Source organism: Mauremys mutica, chromosome 4 (assembly GCF_020497125.1).
Source record: "Mauremys mutica isolate MM-2020 ecotype Southern chromosome 4, ASM2049712v1, whole genome shotgun sequence".
Taxonomy (NCBI): domain Eukaryota; kingdom Metazoa; phylum Chordata; order Testudines; family Geoemydidae; genus Mauremys; species Mauremys mutica.
The window spans coordinates 80,771,498-80,793,104 of NC_059075.1; the positions used below are offsets into that span (position 1 = coordinate 80,771,498).

General features: G+C 37.9%; 1 protein-coding gene and 1 long non-coding RNA gene across 3 annotated transcripts in view; one reads left to right on the plus strand and one right to left on the minus strand.

The window, feature by feature from the left end:
• The window catches only part of CD44 (CD44 molecule (Indian blood group)), a 104,174-nt gene that overhangs the window by 22,936 nt on the left and 59,631 nt on the right, over positions 1-21,607 (minus strand). The window contains exons 8-14 of one of the 2 annotated variants that reach the window (XM_045016590.1): positions 14,565-14,684; positions 12,412-12,537; positions 11,241-11,348; positions 8,653-8,871; positions 6,578-6,799; positions 4,421-4,639; positions 2,379-2,546 (exon numbers count right to left, since the gene is read on the minus strand). In XM_045016590.1, coding sequence (XP_044872525.1) covers positions 2,379-2,546; positions 4,421-4,639; positions 6,578-6,799; positions 8,653-8,871; positions 11,241-11,348; positions 12,412-12,537; positions 14,565-14,684 — 1,182 coding nt within the window. The remainder of the gene's footprint in view (positions 1-2,378; positions 2,547-4,420; positions 4,640-6,577; positions 6,800-8,652; positions 8,872-11,240; positions 11,349-12,411; positions 12,538-14,564; positions 14,685-21,607) is intronic. The other variant, XM_045016591.1, reaches the window with a different exon arrangement.
• On the plus strand, positions 722-20,772 carry LOC123370230. The gene is made up of 4 exons (XR_006579314.1): positions 722-774; positions 12,654-12,754; positions 16,986-17,102; positions 20,685-20,772. It is a non-coding gene; the product is annotated as an uncharacterized LOC123370230 (long non-coding RNA).

The window sequence follows — 21,607 nt, forward strand, 5'->3', positions numbered from 1 at the left end:
TAAGTGCTACAACAATACAAGTAACAAGCTTTAAGGTTGTTGGAGATTGTCCCAATGAAAGATGGCAATAGCAGAAAAGGTCATAGTTGCAGCAGTGACAGAACAAGTAACAGCAACTACTTGTACCTCTCTCACTCATCTTTGATAGATGCCAATTAATAGGCAGAGTCTGTGGCTTCTGGATTCATACAGGTGGAAATTATAATTTTTTTTAGATAGTACCTCATAGACTCTAATGCCAGAGGGGACCAACTCCTGCCCATCACAGCCAACAGGACCTCACCCACCCATACCTGTAATTGGCCCATAAACTCTGGCTGAGTTACTGAAGTCCTCAAATCTGAGTTATTACAGAGAATTCTTTCCTGGGGGTCTGGCTGGTGAGTCTTGCCCACATGCTCAGGGTTTAGCCGATCACCATATTTGGGGTCAGGAAGGAATTTTCTTCCAGGGCAGATTGGCAGAGGCCCTGGGGATTTTCACCTTCCTCTGCAGCGTGAGGCACGGATCATTTGCTGGAAGATTCTCTGCATCTTGAAGTCTTTAAACCATGATTTGAAGACTTCAATGGCTCAGACACAGGTTTGATACAGGAGTGGGTGAGATTCTGTGGCCTGCATTGTGCAGGAGGTCAGACTAGATGATCATAATGGTCCATTCTGACCTTAAAGTCTAGGATTCTATGATTCTATGAAATCTTGATTTAAAGACTTCAAGTTACAGAGAATCCACCATTTACTCTACTTCTCTGAATAATTATAGATTTGGCTCCAGGTAAGTTCATAGACTCATAGACTTTAAAGTCAGAAGGGACTATTATGATCATCTAGTCTGACCTCCTGCACAATGCAGGCCACAGAATCTCACCCACCCACTCCTGTAACAAAACCCTAACCTATGTCTGAGTTATTGAAGTCCTCAAATTGTCGTTTAAAGACCTCAAGCTGCAGAGAAAGTTGCCTTTGTTTGTGAGAATGGGATAGGATACTATGGTTCGATATTTGGCGTACTTGTGTATATACATTTGAAGTTGAAAAATATATTTGTATTGATATTCTGTGCTGTATTAAAATGTCAGCTGACACAGTAAATGAATTGTCTTGTTCACTATTCAAGGTGCTGTTGTTTAGACATAGGAGATGCAGTCAGAAATGTCTTGAAACACTGCCACCACACCAGATTTACCCTTCAAAGTTAAAAGCCTTTCAGAAAACACACTGGCAAACATGATGCATGTAAGATTAGGATGACTTAGAACACAGTCTAAGAATATTGCCTTTGATATCAGTGCATTCCATGAGTGAAACACTCATGGTTAAATAAGGGCCCATAATCAGAAGATGAAAAGATATAGACAACCCTTTGCAGTAAGCAATAACCATCAGCACAAAGCGACAGCAAGAGAAAAGTACACCAACTAAACCCAAGAAAGTGTGGATTTTATTTATTTGTTTATTTAGAGACGGTGGTATTTATTCTTTCAATTCTTAAACAAGGTCCACATTGCAAGCATAGAGAATGCTCATAGAGAAGGCCGTTTTACACTCAAACAAACTTCACTGACTAATGCTGTACTAATTTACCCTGATATTATGGGATCGATGCAGGAATTACTGAGCTAAATTCTATGTCCTGTGTTATGCCGAAGGAAGGAGCAGCTGTTCATAACAGTCTTTTCTGGCCTTAAAATCTAAGAATAAAACAGCTTTAAAATATTTACAAAATAAAACCTCGACACACAAATCCTTACTGTAAAGTTTATTGTACTAGTAGTTGTCCAACCTGATGCCACCCACATAATACCTCACTGCCAGAAAAAAGCAACTTTACTATCTCACAACCAAAAAGGAAGCTATCAGGATATTAGAGGCATCTCATGTACATCCAAATGGATGGTGCAGCATGCACAGTCTCTCAGTATGCCAGACTGCGTGAGTCACAATCAATCCCGAAACTTCCAGTTGGTAAGATGGGGGAAGAGAGGGAAGGAGGAGGCTCTGCAAAATCCCCATAAAAATATAGTGCTTATCTGATACCAACTGTCCCTAAAACAGTGAATAAATAGAAACAGAGGGTTGGTTCTGGATCCAAACTTCGTGGATTTGGGTGTCTCTCTTTAATGGAATGAAATGGAGCAATGTATCTGAAACCTTCCAAACTCTGCAGTTCAGACCCATCTGTATTTAAACCTAATTATAACTCAGAACTATTTAATTACTGTGTAGCAACACCTAAACAATTCTTCCTGTTCACTTTGGAGTAACACAGTATCCTCACCTAATAAACATATTGGCCTTTAGCCTCTGAGTTCATTAAACAGAAATAATATTTAATGCCAGAGAAAAAGCATTCTCAAGATCTCACTTAATTACTGATACCTGTAGTTGAATGTTCACTTCCATGTGAAGGAATAACTCCAGGTAATACATCATTCCTAGTAGTATTTGTAGAATACTTGACTTTATCGCTCCATCCAGGATGAGCCCCATTCAGCAGTGGATCTTGGGTTGGGTCTTCATTTTTGGCACCTTCATTGGAGACCACAACTGATATGAAAATGGTTGAATCAATTTTGAACTTAATATCTGCAGAACCACTTACACCGTTACCTTTACTTTCAGTTCTTGTTTCTTTAAAGCATCTTAGAGGAGTAAAGCCCTATTTATTGTTCTACAGTATCACCACCATCTCAATCATACATTTACAGGACCCTGACATGGGTCCATAAAAGTGGATGTGGCCAACAACTTTCTGATTTTTCTTTGTACCGGTTTCACTATCATACAGGTGCTCATATTTGTGCTACACAAAGAGGTTATTTTGCTGAGGCATTGTGGGAAAAGAGGGAAGATTTGAAAATCTACATCAAAGTTTTATTCATAGTTGACGATACAGACAAATTAACCAATTATTGAGGCAATAGAGAAAGTGTCCTACACCTTATTAAGCATGCTATTGTTGAACTACAGAGAAAAGCACCCAGAAAAGTCCATGAGTACCACCACCATATCAATTTTATCCTCCAACATTATAAAACTCCAACAATTTCACTAGAAAACATGATTGCAACAGCAAATTCAATGTGATGGCAGAATAAAAGTAAAAGGCACTTTACAAAGACATTTTGTAAATCATTTCCACTGAAAAATAAAAGTCCGCTGCACCAGATAAAGTTAAATACCGAATAAGCAGCAGAAAGAAATAAGCAGGAAAATCACACAGAGAAATTCCAACAACAAAAGATCCCATCAAGCATAACTTTGAGTCAAGAAAACAGCACACAAACAAATCACACAGCAAAATGTGTATTTTTGGTTATTTTAGATTTTTTCTCACTTCACTCTCTAAGCCAGCACAATGTTGTCAGCAATCAAGACCCCATAGAGGAAGCATTTTCCAAACACACAACCTTCACTTATTACAACTAACTTTAATAATACATTAAAAATATAGCACACAACTCCATATTTAAAGTATTATCAAATGCACACTGTTTCACTTGATGCCATCCATATAATGCCAACCTTCTCACAGCCTAGCAGAAGCTATCAGATGATGGGCATTTCATGTATAATTAGCCAAAGAAACCATTTCTGAGGAAGGGGAACATATTGATAGATGTAGAAGGTGCCTCCTTTTTGATGATCTTTGAGATTTTTTTGATTATTGTTTCCAAGCTAAAAACAGTGGTGATAGAATAAGGGACTAGGTATACACTTACAACATAGGACCTGGTGGTTACTTTTCTATTGACACTGCAGCTGAGACTCTGACACTGAATTATCTTGAGAATTAGCTTTTTGAAATTCATCAATCAAATTTTTGAAAGAGTGTATAAAAGCCACAACCCAATAGGTTCAGTTGTATCTAAGATCACAGAACGTGGAGTTTTTCCAGACTCTCAGGAATTAGGCAGTAACATTTCCCTCTACTCTCTTTTCTGAACACCTGTAAGAATTTTCAGACTCTGAAGTTACTGTTACTGAAAGACATATGCCAAGAGTTGGCATAGCACCACCAGGAACACCAAATAGGCCAATTCAAAACCCGATTCTAGAGGCCAAAATTCTGCTAATGAATCTGAGTACTTCCCTCACTCAAATTTAGCAATAAACTTTAAATAACATCTTATAGTATAAGGATCTGAATGTGAAACTAACAGCGTCTCTGCTACTAATGGACCAAGTGTTTAGGTCTTTAATCTGTTGATAGTCAGTCCTTACTCTGGCAAAAGTCTCTTTGACAAAAAAGTTCACTTTGCAATAATGGACACTAGGGACTAGACCCTGAACTGGTGTGAACTTGTATAACTCCATCATGGTCAATGAAGCTATGCCAATTAGCACCAGCTGAGAATCTGGGCCCAGAGTTTGGCCTACAAGGAGATAAAATGATTACAGTTCATTATTCTTACTGATACCTGTAGGAGTATATGTGTTGCGTCCTATTTCACTATTCACAGTCACACTTGAAGAAGAATGATCTCTTTCCTTTACAGGGAAATGTGCAGGCTTCACACTATCCACAGTAGTGTTTGTGAGATACTTGTCCTCATCTTTGTCCATTCCAAGATAAACATTATGCAACAAAGGGTCTTGGGTTGCGTCTTCATTTTTGGCACCTTCATTGGAGACCAGAACTGCTATAAAAATGGTTGAATCAATTTTGAACTTAATATTTGCAGAACCACTTACACCGTTACCTTTACTTTCAGTTCTTGTCTCTTTAATGCACTTTGTAGGAGTAAAGCCCTATTTATTGTTCTACAGTATCACCGTCATCTCAATCATACATTTACAGGACCCTGACATGGATCCGTAAAAGTTGATGTGGCCAACAACTTTCTGATTTTTCATTGTACCGGTTTCACGGTCATAGAGGTTGCTCATATTAGTGCTACACAGAGAGGATATTTTGCTGAGGCATTGTGGGAAAAGAGGGAAGATTTGAAAATCTACATCATAGTTTTATCCATAGTTGATGATACAGACAAATAAACCAATCCTTGAGGCAATAAAGAAAGTATTCTACACCTTATTAAGCATGCCATTCTTGAACAACAGAGAAAAGCACCCAGAAAAGTCCATACGTACCACCACCATATCAACTTTATCCTCCAAAATTATAAAACTCCAACAATTTCACCAGGAAACATGATTGCAACAGGCTCATGCTAAAATAAATGTGTTAGTCTTTAAGGTGCCACAAGTACTCCTGTTCTTTTTAGTAAGTTCAATGTGATTGCAGAATAAAGCTGGAAGGCACTTTACAAAGCCATTTTGTAAATCATTTCCACTGAAAAATAGAAGTCCACCACCGGATGCAGTTAGGTACCCAATCAGCAACAGAAAGAAATAAGCAGGAAAATCACACAGAGAAATTCCAACAACAAAAGATCCCATCAAGCAAAACCTTGAGTCAAGAAAGCAGCACACAAACAAATCACACAGCAAAGTGTGTATTTTTGGTTATTTTAGATTTTTTTTCTCACTTCACTCTATAAGCCAGCACAATGTTGTTAGCAATCAAGACCCTATAGAAGAGGCATTTTCCAAACATACAACCTTCAATAATTAAAACTAACTGTAATAATACAGTAAAAAATATAGCACACAACTCCATCTTTAAAGTATTATCAAATGCACACTGTTTCACTTGATGCCATCCATATGATGCCAACCTTCTCACAGCCTAGAACAAGCTATCAGATGATGGGCATTTCATGTATAATTAGCCAAAGAAACCATTTCTGAGGAAGGGGAACTTATTGAGAGATGCAGAAAGTGCTTCCTTTTTGATGATCCTTGAGATTCATTTTGTTATTGCTTCCAAGCTAATAATAGTGGTGATAGAATAAGGGACTAAGTATACACTCACAACATAGGACCTGGTGGTTACTTTTCTATTGACACTGCAGCTGGGATTCTGACACTGAATTATCTTGAGAATTAGCTTTTTGAAATTCATCAATCAAATTTTCGAAAAAGTATACAAAAGCCACAACCCAAATAGGTTCAGTTGTATCTAAGAACACAGAACGTGGTGTTTTTTCAGTCTCCCAGGTGTTAGGCAGTAACTTTTCCCTCTACTCTCTTTTCTGAACACCTGTAAGAATTTTCAGACTCTGAAGTTACTGTTACTGAAAGACATATGCCAAGAGTTGGCATAGCACCACCAGGAACACCAAATAGGCCAATTCAAAACCCGATTCTAGAGGCCAAAATTCTGCTAATGAATCTGAGTACTTCCCTCACTCAAATTTAGCAATAAACTTTAAATAACATCTTATAGTATAAGGATCTGAATGTGAAACTAACAGCATCTCTGCTACTAATGGACCAAGTGCTTAGGTCTTTAATCTGTTGATAGTCAGTCCTTACTCTGGCAAAAGTCTCTTTGACAAAAAAGTTCACTTTGCAATAATGGACACTAGGGATTAGACCCTCAACTGGTGTGAACTTGCATCACTCCATCATGGTCAATGAAGCTATGCCAATTAGCATCAGCTGAGAATCTGGGCCCAGAGTTTGGCCTACAAACAGATAAAATGATTATAGTTCATTATTTTTACTGATACCTGTAGGAGTATATGTGTTGCGTTCTATTTCATTATTCACAGTCACACTTGAAGAAGAATGATCTCTTTCCTTTACAGGGAAATGTGCAGGCTTCACACTATCCACAGTAGTGTTTATGGGATACTTGTCCTCATCTTTTTCCACACCAAGATAAACATTATGCAACAAAGGATCTTGGGTTGCGTCTTCATTTTTGGCATCTTCATTGGAGACCACAACTGCTATAAAAATGGTTGAATCAATTTTGAACTTAATATCTGCAGAACCACTTACACCGTTATCTTTACTTTCAGTTCTTGTCTCTTTAATGCACCTTATAGGAGTAAAGCCCTATTTATTGTTCTGCAGTATCACCTTCATCTCAATCATATATTTACAGGACCCTGACATGGATCCGTAAAAGTTGATGTGGCCAACAACTTTCTGATTTTTCTTTGTACCGGTTTCACTATCATACAGGTGCTCATATTTGTGCTACACAAAGAGGTTATTTTGCTGAGGCATTGTGGGAAAAGAGGGAAGATTTGAAAGTCTAGTTTTATTCGTAGTTGATGATACAGACAAATAAACCAACCCTTGAAGCAATATGGAAAGTATCCTACACTTTATTAAGCATGCCATTCTTTATCTACAGAGAAAAGCACCCAGAAAAGTCCACAAGTACCGCCACCATATCAATTTTATCCTCCAAAATTATAAACCACCAGCAATTTCACTTGCAACAGCATGTTTAATGTGCTTGCAGAATAAAAGTAGAAGGCACTTTACAAAGCCATTTTGTAAATCATTTCCACTGAAAAATAAAAGTCTGCTGCACCGGATACAGTTAGGTACCCAATCAGCAACAGAAAGAAATAAGCAGGAAAACCACATCAGAGAAATTCCAACAACAAAAGATCCCATCAAGCAAAACCTTGAGTCAAGAAAGCAGCACAAAAACAAATCACACAGCAAAGTGTGTATTTTTGGTTATTTTAGATTTTTTTCTCACTTCATTCTCTAAGCCAGCACAATGTTGTCAGCAATCAAGACCCCATAGAAGAGGCATTTTCAAAACATACAACCATCACTAATTAAAACTAACTGAAATAATACAATAAAAAATATAGCAAACAACTCCATATTTAAAGTATTATCAAATGCATACTGTTTCACTTGATGCCATCCATATGATGCCAACCTTCTCACAGCCTAGAACAAGCTGTCAGATGATGGGCATTTCATGTATAATTAGCCAAAGAAACCATTTCTGAGGTAGGGGAACATATTGAGAGATGCAGAAAGTGCCTCCTTTTTGATGACCATTGAAATTCATTTGGTTATTGCTTCTAAGTTAATAACAGTGGTGATGGAATAAGGGACTAGGTATACACTTACAGCATAGGACCTGGTGGTTACTTTTCTATTGACACTTCAGCTGAGACTCTGACACCAAATTATCTTGAGAATTAGCTTTTTGAAATTCATCAATCAAATTTTTGAAAGAGTGTATAAAAGCCACAACCCAAATAGGTTCAGTTGTATCTAAGAACACAGAACGTGGAGTTTTTCCAGACTCTCAGGAATTAGGCAGTAACATTTCCCTCTACTCTCTTTTCTGAACACCTGTAAGAATTTTCAGACTCTGAAGTTACTGTTACTGAAAGACATATGCCAAGAGTTGGCATAGCACCACCAGGAACACCAAATAGGCCAATTCAAAACCTGATTCTAGAGGCCAAAATTCTGCTAATGAATCTGAGTACTTCCCTCATTCAAATTTAGCAATAAACTTTAAACAACATATAGTATAAGGATTTGAATGTGAAAGTAACAGCGTCTCTGCTACTAATGGACCAAGTCCTTAGGTCTTTAATCTGTTGATAGTCAGTCCTTACTCTGGCAAAAGTCTCTTTGACAAAAAAGTTCACTTTGCAATAATGGACACTAGGGACTAGACCCTGAACTGGTGCAAACTTGCATAACTCCATCATGGTCAATGAAGCTATGCCAATTAGCATCAGCTGAGAATCTGGGCCCAGAGTTTGGCCTACAATGAGATAAAATGATTACAGTTCATTATTCTTACTGATACCTGTAGGAGTATATGTGTTGCGTCCTATTTCATTATTCACAGTCACACTTGAAGAAGAATGATCTCTTTCCTTTGCAGGGAAAAGTGCAGGCTTCACACTATCCACAGTAGTGTTTGTGGGATACTTGTCCTCATCTTTGTCCATTCCAAAATAAACATTATGTAACAAAGGATCTTGGGTTGATTCTATACGCTTAGGATCACCATGGGAATCCACATCTGCTTAGAGTATGTTTGAAATAGATTGTGAACTTAAAATTTGCTGAGCTGCCATACACATTATTCTGAACGCCTGTCCCAGTTATTTCTGCAACAAGCTGTTAGTTATGTATGTGCAATGGATAGAAGAAAAGAGTAAAAGGTGCCCTCTGGTTTAATCCTAACCAACAAGATCTTCATAATTGTCCAGGATTTGGCTGAGAAGAATATCGGTGGTGATGGTCAGCCCATATTTGTTTGGATAATTGCAAATATTTTGTTTTCTGAGCCACCAACCACATTTTTCTCACCATTTGTTTTTATTGATTTTACATCAGATGTTTGATAATGGAGATGTAAGAGGATTTTTTTCAACATGGTAGCTGATTTTTACATGTGGAAATCCACTTAGGGCATTACACAAGTGTTCAAGAGGCATACAGTATCCCAGGGATATGGGGAAAGATGGATAGATTAGATTAGATTAGATTAGATTAGATGCTAACCCAAATGGGTATAACCCACATGATATAGAGGTGCTTATGTCCATTAGAAGTAGGCAGTAGGAAAATACCAGGCACTCTGGTAAGCATTGGGAATGTTGATTGGCTGCCCCATAACATCAGTGTAGTTCTTGTACTTCCAGGAATTCCATCATAAAGCTGAGTTTTATATGAAATTATTTAAATTCTTTACCCCTGCTGGCAGTGGTGAGACCCTGCTTCTTGTGATCTGTATTGGACCACCAAGAGTTAAATGAAGGATTCCAGGTATATGGTGTGGAGGTTTTCAGAACTGCAGCATGTTGGGAATCCGCAGCTGCTAGGACAATGGATGTCTCAATGGGGATATGTATATTTGCTGAGCCACCATCCACACTTCATTAGCCATTTGCTTTTCTTTCCTATACATCAGTAATATATTATGGATATACATAGTGTAGAAGAAGAGCATTAAAGATGGATGCATAGATTTTACTGTAGTATCACTAGTTTTCTTATCCATCCATTTACATCACACTACTGTTCAGGAGCTGTTATCTTGCTATGAAGTTTCCCAGTGATATTGGGAAAAACAATAGCAACAGAAGAATAAACCATAGCCGAAACAGTGGCAGAGCCCAGGGCCGGCTCCAGGCACCAGCGCAGCAAGCAGGTGCCTGGGGCGGCCCATGGAAGGGAGCGGCACGTCCGGCTCTTCGAAAGCGGCAGCAGTAGAGCTGCCCCCGAAGTGCCGCCAATCACAGCTTTTTTTTTTTTTTTTTTTTTTTTTGCCGCTTGGGGCAGCAAAAACGCTAGAGCCAGCCCTGGACATACCTAATATAGCAGTTGTAACAACTTGGCCCTCTAACTCAAGTTTGAAGGATGATGCTGCATCAAATAACATGAAGGATTTGAATTGGTATAATGCATCCTTGCCAAGTGCTAAGACTGTGCCCAGATTAGTGTGAAACTTTCTGTTGTTGAGCCAGAGAGCTGTGCAGTCAATAAAAAGTCTGTAAGTAACATGCCACCACCAACATTAGCCAAAACAGTTAAAATCTACCAATAGTTCAATACCAAAAGTAGGAGGAATCTGAGCACAAGATAAGGACAGAGACCTCTGGTATTAATGCAGTTTATAAATGGTTAATGCAAGGTGATCAGAGACTAATTACAGCCCTTAGTTGCAATGGGACAAAATTTTTCAACCACCACTGAAATCACAGAAGGCAGATGGCATAGTAAGGATATAGTAAGTAGTCAGCACAGAGAGAGATGAAGCCAAATAAAATAATAACAACAACAATAACACCACCACCACCAGAAACTCCCAAAACTCAGGCCAGAGAAGAGAACCAAAATCCCAAAGCAAACTGAGTTTTCCATTAGGCATTCTTTATTGAATTCCTAATGAAATCCCCTGTTTAAAAAAGAAAGTCTCTCCACACACCCAAACCAAGTTCAGAAACATAAATATTGATACAATCTTTAAAATAAACAAAACTATTTACCGATAACCATAACTGAGCTTTTTATTTTCAACACCTATACTATCCTGTCTTCTCCCAGTCAAAAAAAAGCTTCATCTCCTAGTTTATGGCATAAAGTACTGAGAGTACAGGAAAACTAATTATGTGATAGATGATCATTACATTGTTGTAAATATTGCACAGTAGATAACTGAATACGCAGGTTTACAGCAGGGATGTTTCATCCCTTTAATCCATAAACACTGATGGACAATAGCTGCATTTCTGGTGGCCCCTGACAGATTTCTGAGCTATCTGGGCTATGTGACATATTTGCTCACTTGTGCAAATGGCACCAGATGCCACTCTTTACTGAGGTATGTCATTTTGCTTTAAATATAGTAAGTTAGATAAAACTATTAGAATTCATTACTCTTACTGGTAACTGGAGAGTGCGGTTCCGTGTCATCATTTGTGTCCCATCCAGAGTGTAATGGATCTTGTAGTAAATCTTCATCATCTGTTTCATTTTCTTGTGAATCCTTATCTGTTGCAGTGATGTTAAACCTCCTGTAAACTTTTCATTTGCTGACCCACCACCATCATCACTCAAATAATTCTCATCTTTACTCTTTCTTGCCTTTATAATAGGCTATGCTTTTTTAGAGATTTATTTAGTAAAGAAGAAAGAACATGGCAAGCAATACCTTGGGGGGGAGGGATAGCTCAATGGCTTGAGCATTGGCATCCTGACCCCAGGGCTGCAAGCTCAATCCTTGAGGGGGCCATTTGGGGATCTGGGGCAAAAATCCATCTGGGGATTGGTCCTGTTTTGAGCAGGGGGTTGGACTAGATGACCTTCTAACCCTAATATTATATAATTCTTTGTGGAAGAAAATCTATTGCTGTTTATGATGATGATTATTATTGTTTATCTTATTTATAGCATTAATTTTGAGCACCCCAAAATGTGCCAAAAACTCATAAAACAGTGCTCCCTTCCCTGAAGAACCCACAATGTAATTTTGACATGACACAATAAGTGAAAGTCATCTCACCCTCAGCAAGCCCTGGGTTTTCAGGTCATTATGACATCTGTTGACATCATGATTCTATTTAGCAGGCATGAGATTTCTGTAATTTTTCCCATCTATAACAGACCAAGGGGCCATTAAGGCAAAAAACATTGTGTGCTGCTAACCATGGGGGTCAAAATTAAAAAGAGAATAGAATCCTGGTTAACTGAACACAAAACTTGCAGAGTTTCTGGGAGTGAACAACTGATGTGCTAAGGAGAGATTTCTAAATCAAGAGCACGGGAATAGCAGTGGGCATGCACCTCATCAGGAAGGGACTACTCAGGTGTTCTCATTGGGGCAGTGTCACTTCACTCTTTCCCTATGTGGACTTGTGCCTTCCAGATATAGTCCTGCTCTAAGAGAGTAGAATCTGAAGGAATAAGTATTATTCTCCCTTATGGAGCATTAAGAAGGCTGTTTAACAGCTACCAGACATCTATAGGCCATTATTGGAATTGTAAAGCGACTTATTACTTAACTTATTGGATGATCTTAATCAAACTCTAGTAGTTAAAAAGACATATTATTTACCGTTAGTTGCTGTGGTTGGATGCTGCTCCTTGTTATCTGTAGTGGACCCCCACCAAATGTCAGGGGACGGATTCCCCTCATGTTGGGTGGAAGTTTCCTCATGTGCACCATGATGCGAGGTCACAGCTGTTAGGACAATGGTTCGATCATTTGTGATTTTTTTACTGGCTCAGCCACTACCCATAATATAGTCAGCTTCTGTTCTTTTCTATACCCAATATATCTCTTTTACAACTATACAGATTGCAAGGAAACTGGAGAAGAGTCAAGCAGGAACTCTGGTTTGTTGATAGGTTAATGGATTTTCTAATCCACTTCTTCCACGTCATCCTGGTATTGGAAGGTATGTTCTTGCTACAGAGTACCACGGTCTTCAGAGGAAAAGCAGCAGCAGTAACTGAACAGGCAGAAGCAACAACTTGCACCTTTAATTGAGGTTTGACTGTAGCCAATGAACTTAAAGAACTTACATTGATCCACATAACTGTAATTGTATCCCTTTTGCTATATTAGAGAATTAGGCAGTTAGCCAATTCAGGAACATAGAGAGGGAAAATGTAATTTGATCTCATTACAGTGCTTAGTAAAATACATTATAAATATGGCACGTCCCACGTTTCCTGTTAAAGGTGCAGTTGTTGAACCACAGAGAGATAATGCTAGAAAAATTCAATGAGTAACAGCACCAAAACCATACAACAAAGCTGACATCTACAGACACCTTCACCTAAAAGTGGAATCATGCCAATAATAAAATGAATGTGTGCGCAGAACTGGCATCAATTCATGAGTAAAGACTAGTATAAGAAAAGAGAATAGTCTGTCCAGAAAAAGATATAATGACCTAAATTTTCAAAAGGGTCTAGTGAGTTTGGGTATCAATTTACAGGGGGCTGGTTTGCATGGACAAGTGCTCAGCACTTTCTGAAAATCAGGTTGCTTTAAGGTATCCGAAATCTGGCACTGAAAAAATGGAGAAACCTCACATTACTAGTCACTTTTGAAATTTAAGGCCAAAATGCTCAATTCCTATAGCCCAGGGTACTTGCATGCCTGTGAAATCATCATAGAATACCAAAGAAGCCCACACAATTTGCATGAGTGAGAGCGAGAGCAGAGTTGGCCAAGCATGTGGAACACACACCAAACATGGGAACAGAGAGATATGAAGCAAAAGGAAATTCCAGATCTTAAGGCAAGAAAAATCCCAAAGGAAACGGAGTTAGTTTAGAATTGTTTTCCCTTCATGGGACAGAAGCCACATATTCCCAAGATCTGTCTGTGTAGCAAGAACCTTTGTCTTACAAGAACAGCCCAACTATAATAAGACTATTAAAGTAGATAATACATTTTAAAAATAATGTTGTTGAACTTTTCTTCCACCAGCATTTCTTCCACACAATGCTGTCCTTGCACACTAAGAAATAAATTAGCTTGCTGTCATGAATGCCTTATGGAAACTTTGAAGGGGGAAATGGTTGTTGATGCAGGTGATCACATATAGTTCTTATGTTCTCTGTAACACTAGTCTATTAACTTCTAACTAATCATGTTAACCATGGGTATCGTCAGCATCTGTTCATCTTACACTGTGAAACACTGACATTTTCACAAGAGACGTAACTATTTCATTGTTCTTCTTTAAAATGTCCTAAAAGGAGAATTGGAATGGACCATTAGCTTCACAAGATGTTCACAACTCTGACCACAGGTCATTGTTTCAATGAAGACAGATGCAGAGCAGAAATGTTACAGCTCTAAACATTATTTTGAAGAGTGGCAGCTAAATATGCCACAAAAAAGTCTTTTGCCCTCCAATGACACTGGAGCACCAGCAATGCTGTTCAAGTGACACAGGACATCTTTCCATGGCATGTTCTTTTGCAGGAGGTCTACTCTGTAGTATAGTATATCTAATACCCCTGTTCAGTAAAGCACTTAAACATGTTCTCAACCTTACACATGTGGGCAATCCCATTTCTGGTCAAGTAAGCATTTAAGCATATATTGAACTTCAAGAGGGTGACTACTCCCACTGAATTCCCTGGGACTTAAGCACATATTAAAAGTTAAGCATGTGCATAAGTGCTTTGCTGATTTGTGGCCTAAATTTGTGGTACAGCAAAGAATAGATATTATTTCATTATCCTTACTGCTACTTGGAGAGTGCTGTTCCTTGTCATCACTGTTGTCCCCTCCAAGGGAAATTACTGGTGTTAAGGGATACTGTGTTGAGTCTTCACCATCTGCACCATCATCATGTGAGCTGAGATCTGTTATAATGATGTTAAATGTACTATGAAGTTTCCATTTGCTGAACCATCATCCCCGTCATTTTCAGATTTATGTTTTTCCTGTCTTTACTGTCAGCGCTTTCATCTTAAAGAAATGTAGCAAAGTGGACAGGGTTTTCTTTCTCATGCACAAAACATCCGTTTTTCAATCTGGCAAACCACTCAGTAACATCAGACTTTCCCTTAGCAACTACAATGTTCTGAATGTAGATTATTACCCCCTACAATTGGCCAAGCAGCAGAAGGCAATGTGTTCTACAAGAAATGGGATTATGGGAGTAAAAACTAATCAAGAGCATGTAAATGCTCCTCTAAAATCAGGGATAATTGATGACATAAAACCAACACAGCCAGTTGTTTCTGGAACTATGAACGATGTCAATAAAAGTTAAAGGGATGTATATAGTGTTGTTTTTAGCAAGGCCTAAATCTCTTGGGTTACAGTGGAGGTGATAGGACAAAAGAGTTTTATCTTGAATAACAAAGGGTCCCAGAAAAATACACTTCAAGTACATTTATAAATGTTCTCTTCTTTCCAAATCATCTTCACGGTGAAAGTCTAAATATAAAAACACATTATATCCTTTACTGCAATGTACATTTTGAAAAAGACAATTTCTGTTTCTTTGTTCAAGCAATGAACAAAATGTTTACCCTTTCAGCTAGAAATAAGCTAAAAAATCATCACAGGCATGTCACAAACAGTGTCAGGAAGAGAACTTCTGAAGTCCAAATATCACTTTAATTTATAAAGAATTCCTTGCTTTTAAGATATGACTACTTCATAGCCAAGACCAAGTCTTCCAGGGTCATCTGGCTAATATGACAGGTGATAGCCAAGGATGGGGTGTGTATTTTTCCATTCAAAACACAATTTAAGATTAAAGAGAGAATTTATATGCTATCAGAGATACAAATTCATGGTGACTGGATATTCTTGTGAAGCTGGTATTTCTGTGCTGCTATTTATTCAGACTGTAGACAAAACACATGATTTAATAGTAAAGATCTTTACCCCCTGTTTCCTGAGTAGGTTGCTGTTCCTTGTGGTCAGGGTGGGACCACCACCACCAAGAGTCAGCAAATTGATTCCATTGAGGTTGGGTGGAGGTTTCCTCATGAACGGGCTTCACAGCTGCTACGACAATGATTAAATCACTGGTGATCTTTTTTATGTGCTGAGCCACCTTTTCCTTGCAAAGTTAAAATCCATCAACACTTTCACCCATAAATATGCTCATGCCAATAAGCTGAATACGAGTGTGGGTTAAAGACATGAAACTCCGGTATCAGTGCGTTTGGTAACTGATTAGTTGCAAGAAATAACAATAGTCCCAGTCCCAACAATATACACAATGCTCAGCTATAGTGGCCCAGATCAATTAAATGTCCTTGCAAACGCCTCAGAAGTCCATGTAGTCTGCATTGGGCTGCATAAGTGTGACTAAAAGCAGAGTTGGGCCAATATATGGAACAGGCACCCAAACACTGGCACAGGAACAGATGAAGCAACAGAGACAAAAACAAAAAAACCCAACCAACCAAGCAAACAAAAAACCATCCAGATAAGAGAAAGGGAAAAAATGTCCCACAAGAAAACTGAGTCTGTTAATTTAGCTTTTTTCTCCAGGGAGATACTGATGCAGCTGATGTTACCAAAGACCAGGCCTATAGCAAGAGCCATGCTGCACACACACACACACACACACACGCATCAGCAAAATCCACTTCAGAAACAAACACTTTTTAATAAAAGTTATTGAACTTTTCCTCTAGTTGATGCCATGCATAAAATATTGTCTTCCAATAGCAAGACATAAACTATCATTATTCCATACAGATCTCATGAACATTTAGAAAAGGAAATAATTTTTCATACAGAGCATCATGTAAATTACTGGAAATTACTCCTCTCCCATTTGATCTCTAATGCCAATCAAGTATGCACATCAGTAGAAATCATATAATTCTACAGTAACTGTGCAGACTTCAGGACCTCTTCAGAATATTTGTACTTCTCTGGACATAGTATTATTTTTATGAAACCCATATGTAGAATGCAGATGTTCCATCTTGTTCCCAATTCTGAGCAACGATGGCCACTATTCATTCTACAAATAATAATTTGTCCTGACTTTGCAGCACTAGAAATGCTTTTCAGGTGGATTCCTTCCAAAGGACCTCTTTCCAGAGTTGAATTCTACTGAAAACAGTACCGCTCTTTCTGCAATATAGTTATAAAGAATAGGCCATATAGAGTAAAACATATATATATTTCAGTTTCTTTACTAGTACTTGGAGGATACTCGCTCTTGACATCATTCATGTCCCATCCAGGAAAGACTATTGGTTTTAAAGGCTCTTCAGCTGAATCTTCATCATCTGCATCATCGTCATGTGAGTTCACATCTGTTGTGATGATGTTAAATGTACTATGAACTTTTCATTTGCCGAACTATTACCCATATCAGTTTCATTTGTATTTCTCCTGCCATTTACAATGGTCTCATTTGTAATGGTACATGTCTAATAAGAGGAGAAGAAACATTGGGTACCTTTCTTTTTTATGCACAGAAATAGCTTCTGCACACATAATTTTTTTTTACAAAACATCCATTAATATCACAGGTTTTGTTCACCAGGCATGAACTCACTACAAACTCCTCCAGCAATAAGCCACAACAGGAGAAAGCATCATGCTAACAATGGAAGTCAAAGTAGGTAGAAGCCTATCACTCTGAGAGATGGCTGACGTCATTCAACCAGAAAAGTTTCTTTATCAATATACAATCCCAGATGTCACTGAGAGCCCTACTTGTTCTGCGTGTGGCTCTTTGTCAACAAAGCCTAATAGATCTTGGCTTATGCTAAAAATTAGTTGTGACTGATCAAGGATTTTTAATTCGTATAACCCATATATTCGTCCTTGAATTTAATTCTGCTCTGACTTTGATGTAACAAGTATAGGATTATGGTGACTTCAGTGTAGGATCAAGCCAATGGAGAATCCAGGCTTGATGGAAGAATACCTTCATTTAAAAAATTAACTTAGGAAATCAAGGAAAATAATGGACAGGTACATTTAATATATATATTCTCTACTTCAATGTAACAGTTCCAATTAAGAAATCTTAAGAAATCCTTTCACATAATTCGCAGTTGTAAACATAATCATATTTGTTATTCTAATCCTGTGATGCTACCAACAGAATATATTCTCTCAGTAAGAAACAACAGTTTATGTTGCTACAGATATGCCACCTATGCTTTTAAAATAAACTACATTCTAAAGCCAAGATATTTATTATTATGAACATTTTAAATGTTTTTCTCACTGCAGCAGCTAGCTATCTCGTAACCATGTTTTCACTTGTGTTTTTCCAATAAGCTTTGCCCTTTGCACATGCTATATAAAAATGCACTAGATTAGGACCTCAAGACTCAACAGATTAGTTCTGGTGAATACATAGTGAATGTAAAAGAGAGAGTTATTCTTAATGGAAACAGAAACAGGGAACACATAAGAAGCCAACACAGTATCAGAAAGGCTGTTTGGCTGCCACTTCATATAATATGCAGGGTTTACACTTCCATGCTGCCTTCAACTCAGCATTAGCAACAGACTTTAAACAAAGCTGCTTAGGTGAAATGATATAAATTCTTTACCGTTACTAGCAGTTGTCGGGTGCTGTTCCTTGGAATTTACAGAATGCCACCATGGGGGGGGAAATGGTTTTGCGTGGGTGGTGGTTTCATGATGTGTGTAATGGTGGCGATCCACAGCTGTTAGGACAATAGTTAAATCAATGTAGAGCACTTCACTGATGAGCCTTAACTTATATGATTCCCATTCGTTGCTGTTCTCTACACCTGGTCTTTGTCTTTTACTAGTGTATATAGTGGAGAAACAAGAGGTAAATAGAGATGACCCTCTGCTTTGTTCAACTGTATCACTGGTTTTCTCATCTATCCACTCACATAATCCTGGTATCAGGAAATGTGAATTTTCTGGAATTTCTCCCAGTAATACAGAGCAAAGTAGAAAGAACAAAGGAAGTTACAAAAGCAGCAGTGGCAGACCAAATAGCAGCAACCTTTCTGTTATTTGATTGTTCCTCTAACTGATCTTTTGTTAATGACACTGAAACTGTACTGCTTTCAAAAACTAGATCACTATAAGTCACAGTGGCATTTCACTTACTGTTTTGTAATTACAACTAACCAATTCCAACAAACAGACAGGAGAGTATATATTCTGCAATGTGAAAAAATTCAAAATATATCCCATATTTTTTCTAATTAGTTTATCACATAATGAAATGAAAACCTTGCAAGTATAGCAGAAACACTGCACCATCACTACTGGATGACAGAGATATACTTGTCAGGAAAAAGTCCAAAATTACTACAGTACCAATATATCAGCCTTACATACAGAAGTTAAAAATTTGTGCACACTTGCATCAAAAAACAAAGGGTCTAATCCTGCTCCCTTTGAAATCAATAGAAATTCAGCACTGAATTAAATGGGAAGAGGAACTGGCCAATAAACATGACAATATTGAAATGAATATGAGTACAAGATAAAGGTTGGAGCATCTGGCATCAATGCATGTTGTAAAAGATTAGTGCAAGGAAACCCAGAGAACACACAGTATGTGTGAAGAGTGCTGTACACAAACCCATCAGCTCAAAGACAGATGAAGTCACAAAGATTCCCACCGCAAAAGAGCAAGAAACCAAGAAAAAAAAACCCAAAGTTAAACTTTTAAAGCCAAATACTGCAGTCTTTATGCGAGATGCCCCGACTTCGGTAAGGACTGCAAGATCTGGCCTTTAGTTCTTTTAGATAATTTTCTCCCTTTAAGTTATGTTGTCAAAGACCAGGTTGCAAAACTGGACACACACATCTCCACACACACAACTCTATGCCAGTAAAATCAAACTCAGTATTTAAAAAAAAAATTTTTTTTAAAGTTTGAACAGTATCTGACTTTAAACAAAGATTTTTTTATGCATTCCATCCCACTCAGACCATTAAGCAGTGGACTCAGGGCATTCCCACCCCTGCTATGTAAACTTGACCTATATCATGTGATTGAGGCCAGAAAATAAAACCAGTTTCTTGCAAACACACTTGTGTGCAAGATGCTTATTGCAATGTTCACCTGCTATTGCCCCTCTCACAGCTAGAAATGAGTTAAACACTGTGCCATGGGCTTTCTCAGCAACACTCAGCAAAAGACATAGCTTCTGAAGCAGGAAGTGTCACTGATTTCAGTGGAGAGATTCACCTTACTCATACACCGTTTAATTACAGTTGAGATTTATACCACCAGGCTAGTCACATTACTCAGAAAATATGGCACTAATAAAGATCAACGGTTAAGATAAATACCTCCTGCATCTATGGAGAAGTGGTGAATTTAACTCTCTTCTGCAGAAGTACTTTCTCAAAAATGGTGACAGTGTTTTACAGAAGAAATCATTTGATAGTTCCATCTTTAAAATGTTACAAATGGTGCACAACAGAGATGGACGAAACAAGTTCAGAAAAGCTAGGGAACTCTGAACATAGGGCTTTTAAAATGTCAACTCAGGTAAAAAGAAGTTTACTCTCTGCGTGCCAATTTTACTCCCTGTTTGCCAATATAAGAAACCCTAAATGTCATTGTGTTGCCATTGCCACTTCTGGACTAAGCACTGCACAAAGTCATCTCTCTAGGAATGACACTTCTGCTCCAGAAGTACTTTGCAAGAGGGCTTTGACATCTTTTCAAGGGTGGGGACGTATAAAATAAGTCAATTTTTGCCTGAGAAAATTTTTGTCTGAGAAAAAATAGAATAAGATCCTTAGGATTTGGTCCGATGCTTATTATAGAAAAATGTGGTGCTTAGTGCTGTTTTTATGAGTTTCAAGTTTTAAAGAGTTATATAAGATCAATTAACAAAGCGGATTATAATTCAGTATCCTTACAGGTGCTTGTGGGATGTCTGTCCTTTGCCTCATTGTTGTCTCCTTCAGGAAGAGAACCACGGTTTAGGTGACTTTGCCTAGAATCTTCACCACGTGTAATATTCTCCTGTGAGTCCTCATCTGCTGTGATGATGTTAAACCTGACATGAACTTTCGGATAATGAGCCAGCACCCAGACAATTATATCTTCATCTCTTCTTGTTTTTACAACAGATTTTACACTTTTACTGGAAGAAATCTGAGGGGACTTGGGAGGAAGAAATTGCAGAAAAAAACATCTATTGATATCACATTTTCTTTCAGAAGATGTGATTTGCTGGAAATGATCCCTGAATAATGGTCAAGGATTCACAATAGCAGAAATTACTGTATTCTACTAGCAAAGAAAGTCAAAGTAATGCCTCCTTAGATTTGATCCTCTGACATAAAGATGAATTTGTGGCAAGAGATAGTCATGACAGTTGTCATATGTATAGGATTATGCAGATTTAATTGTAGGATCAAGAAGGAGGAGAGAATAGCTTGGAAGGGACAAATCCATGACTAAAATATCTTCAATAATAACAGAGAATGAAAAAAAATAAACCCATCATGCAGACCAAGTACAAAATTTCCTCTCTCTTTGCCTATATGATTCAGCAGGAAAAATATAATAAATACCTTACTATAACTTACATTTTTTTAAAATGACTAAATCTGTTCACTTATTTAAGTCATCCACTAACAAAATATTTCTTCACCCAGCCAGAAACAAGCTAATAAAGAAAATTGTTTATGGTGCCGAGATATCACATTCATCTATGAGTCATCCCCTTTTGAGTATTCCCTTTACTGGTGAACTCCAAATTCACCATATTAATTCTGATGAGTGATAGCATAAAAGTGTAGATAAAGTTTGGGTTGTTCATACTGGGATAAATCCTGA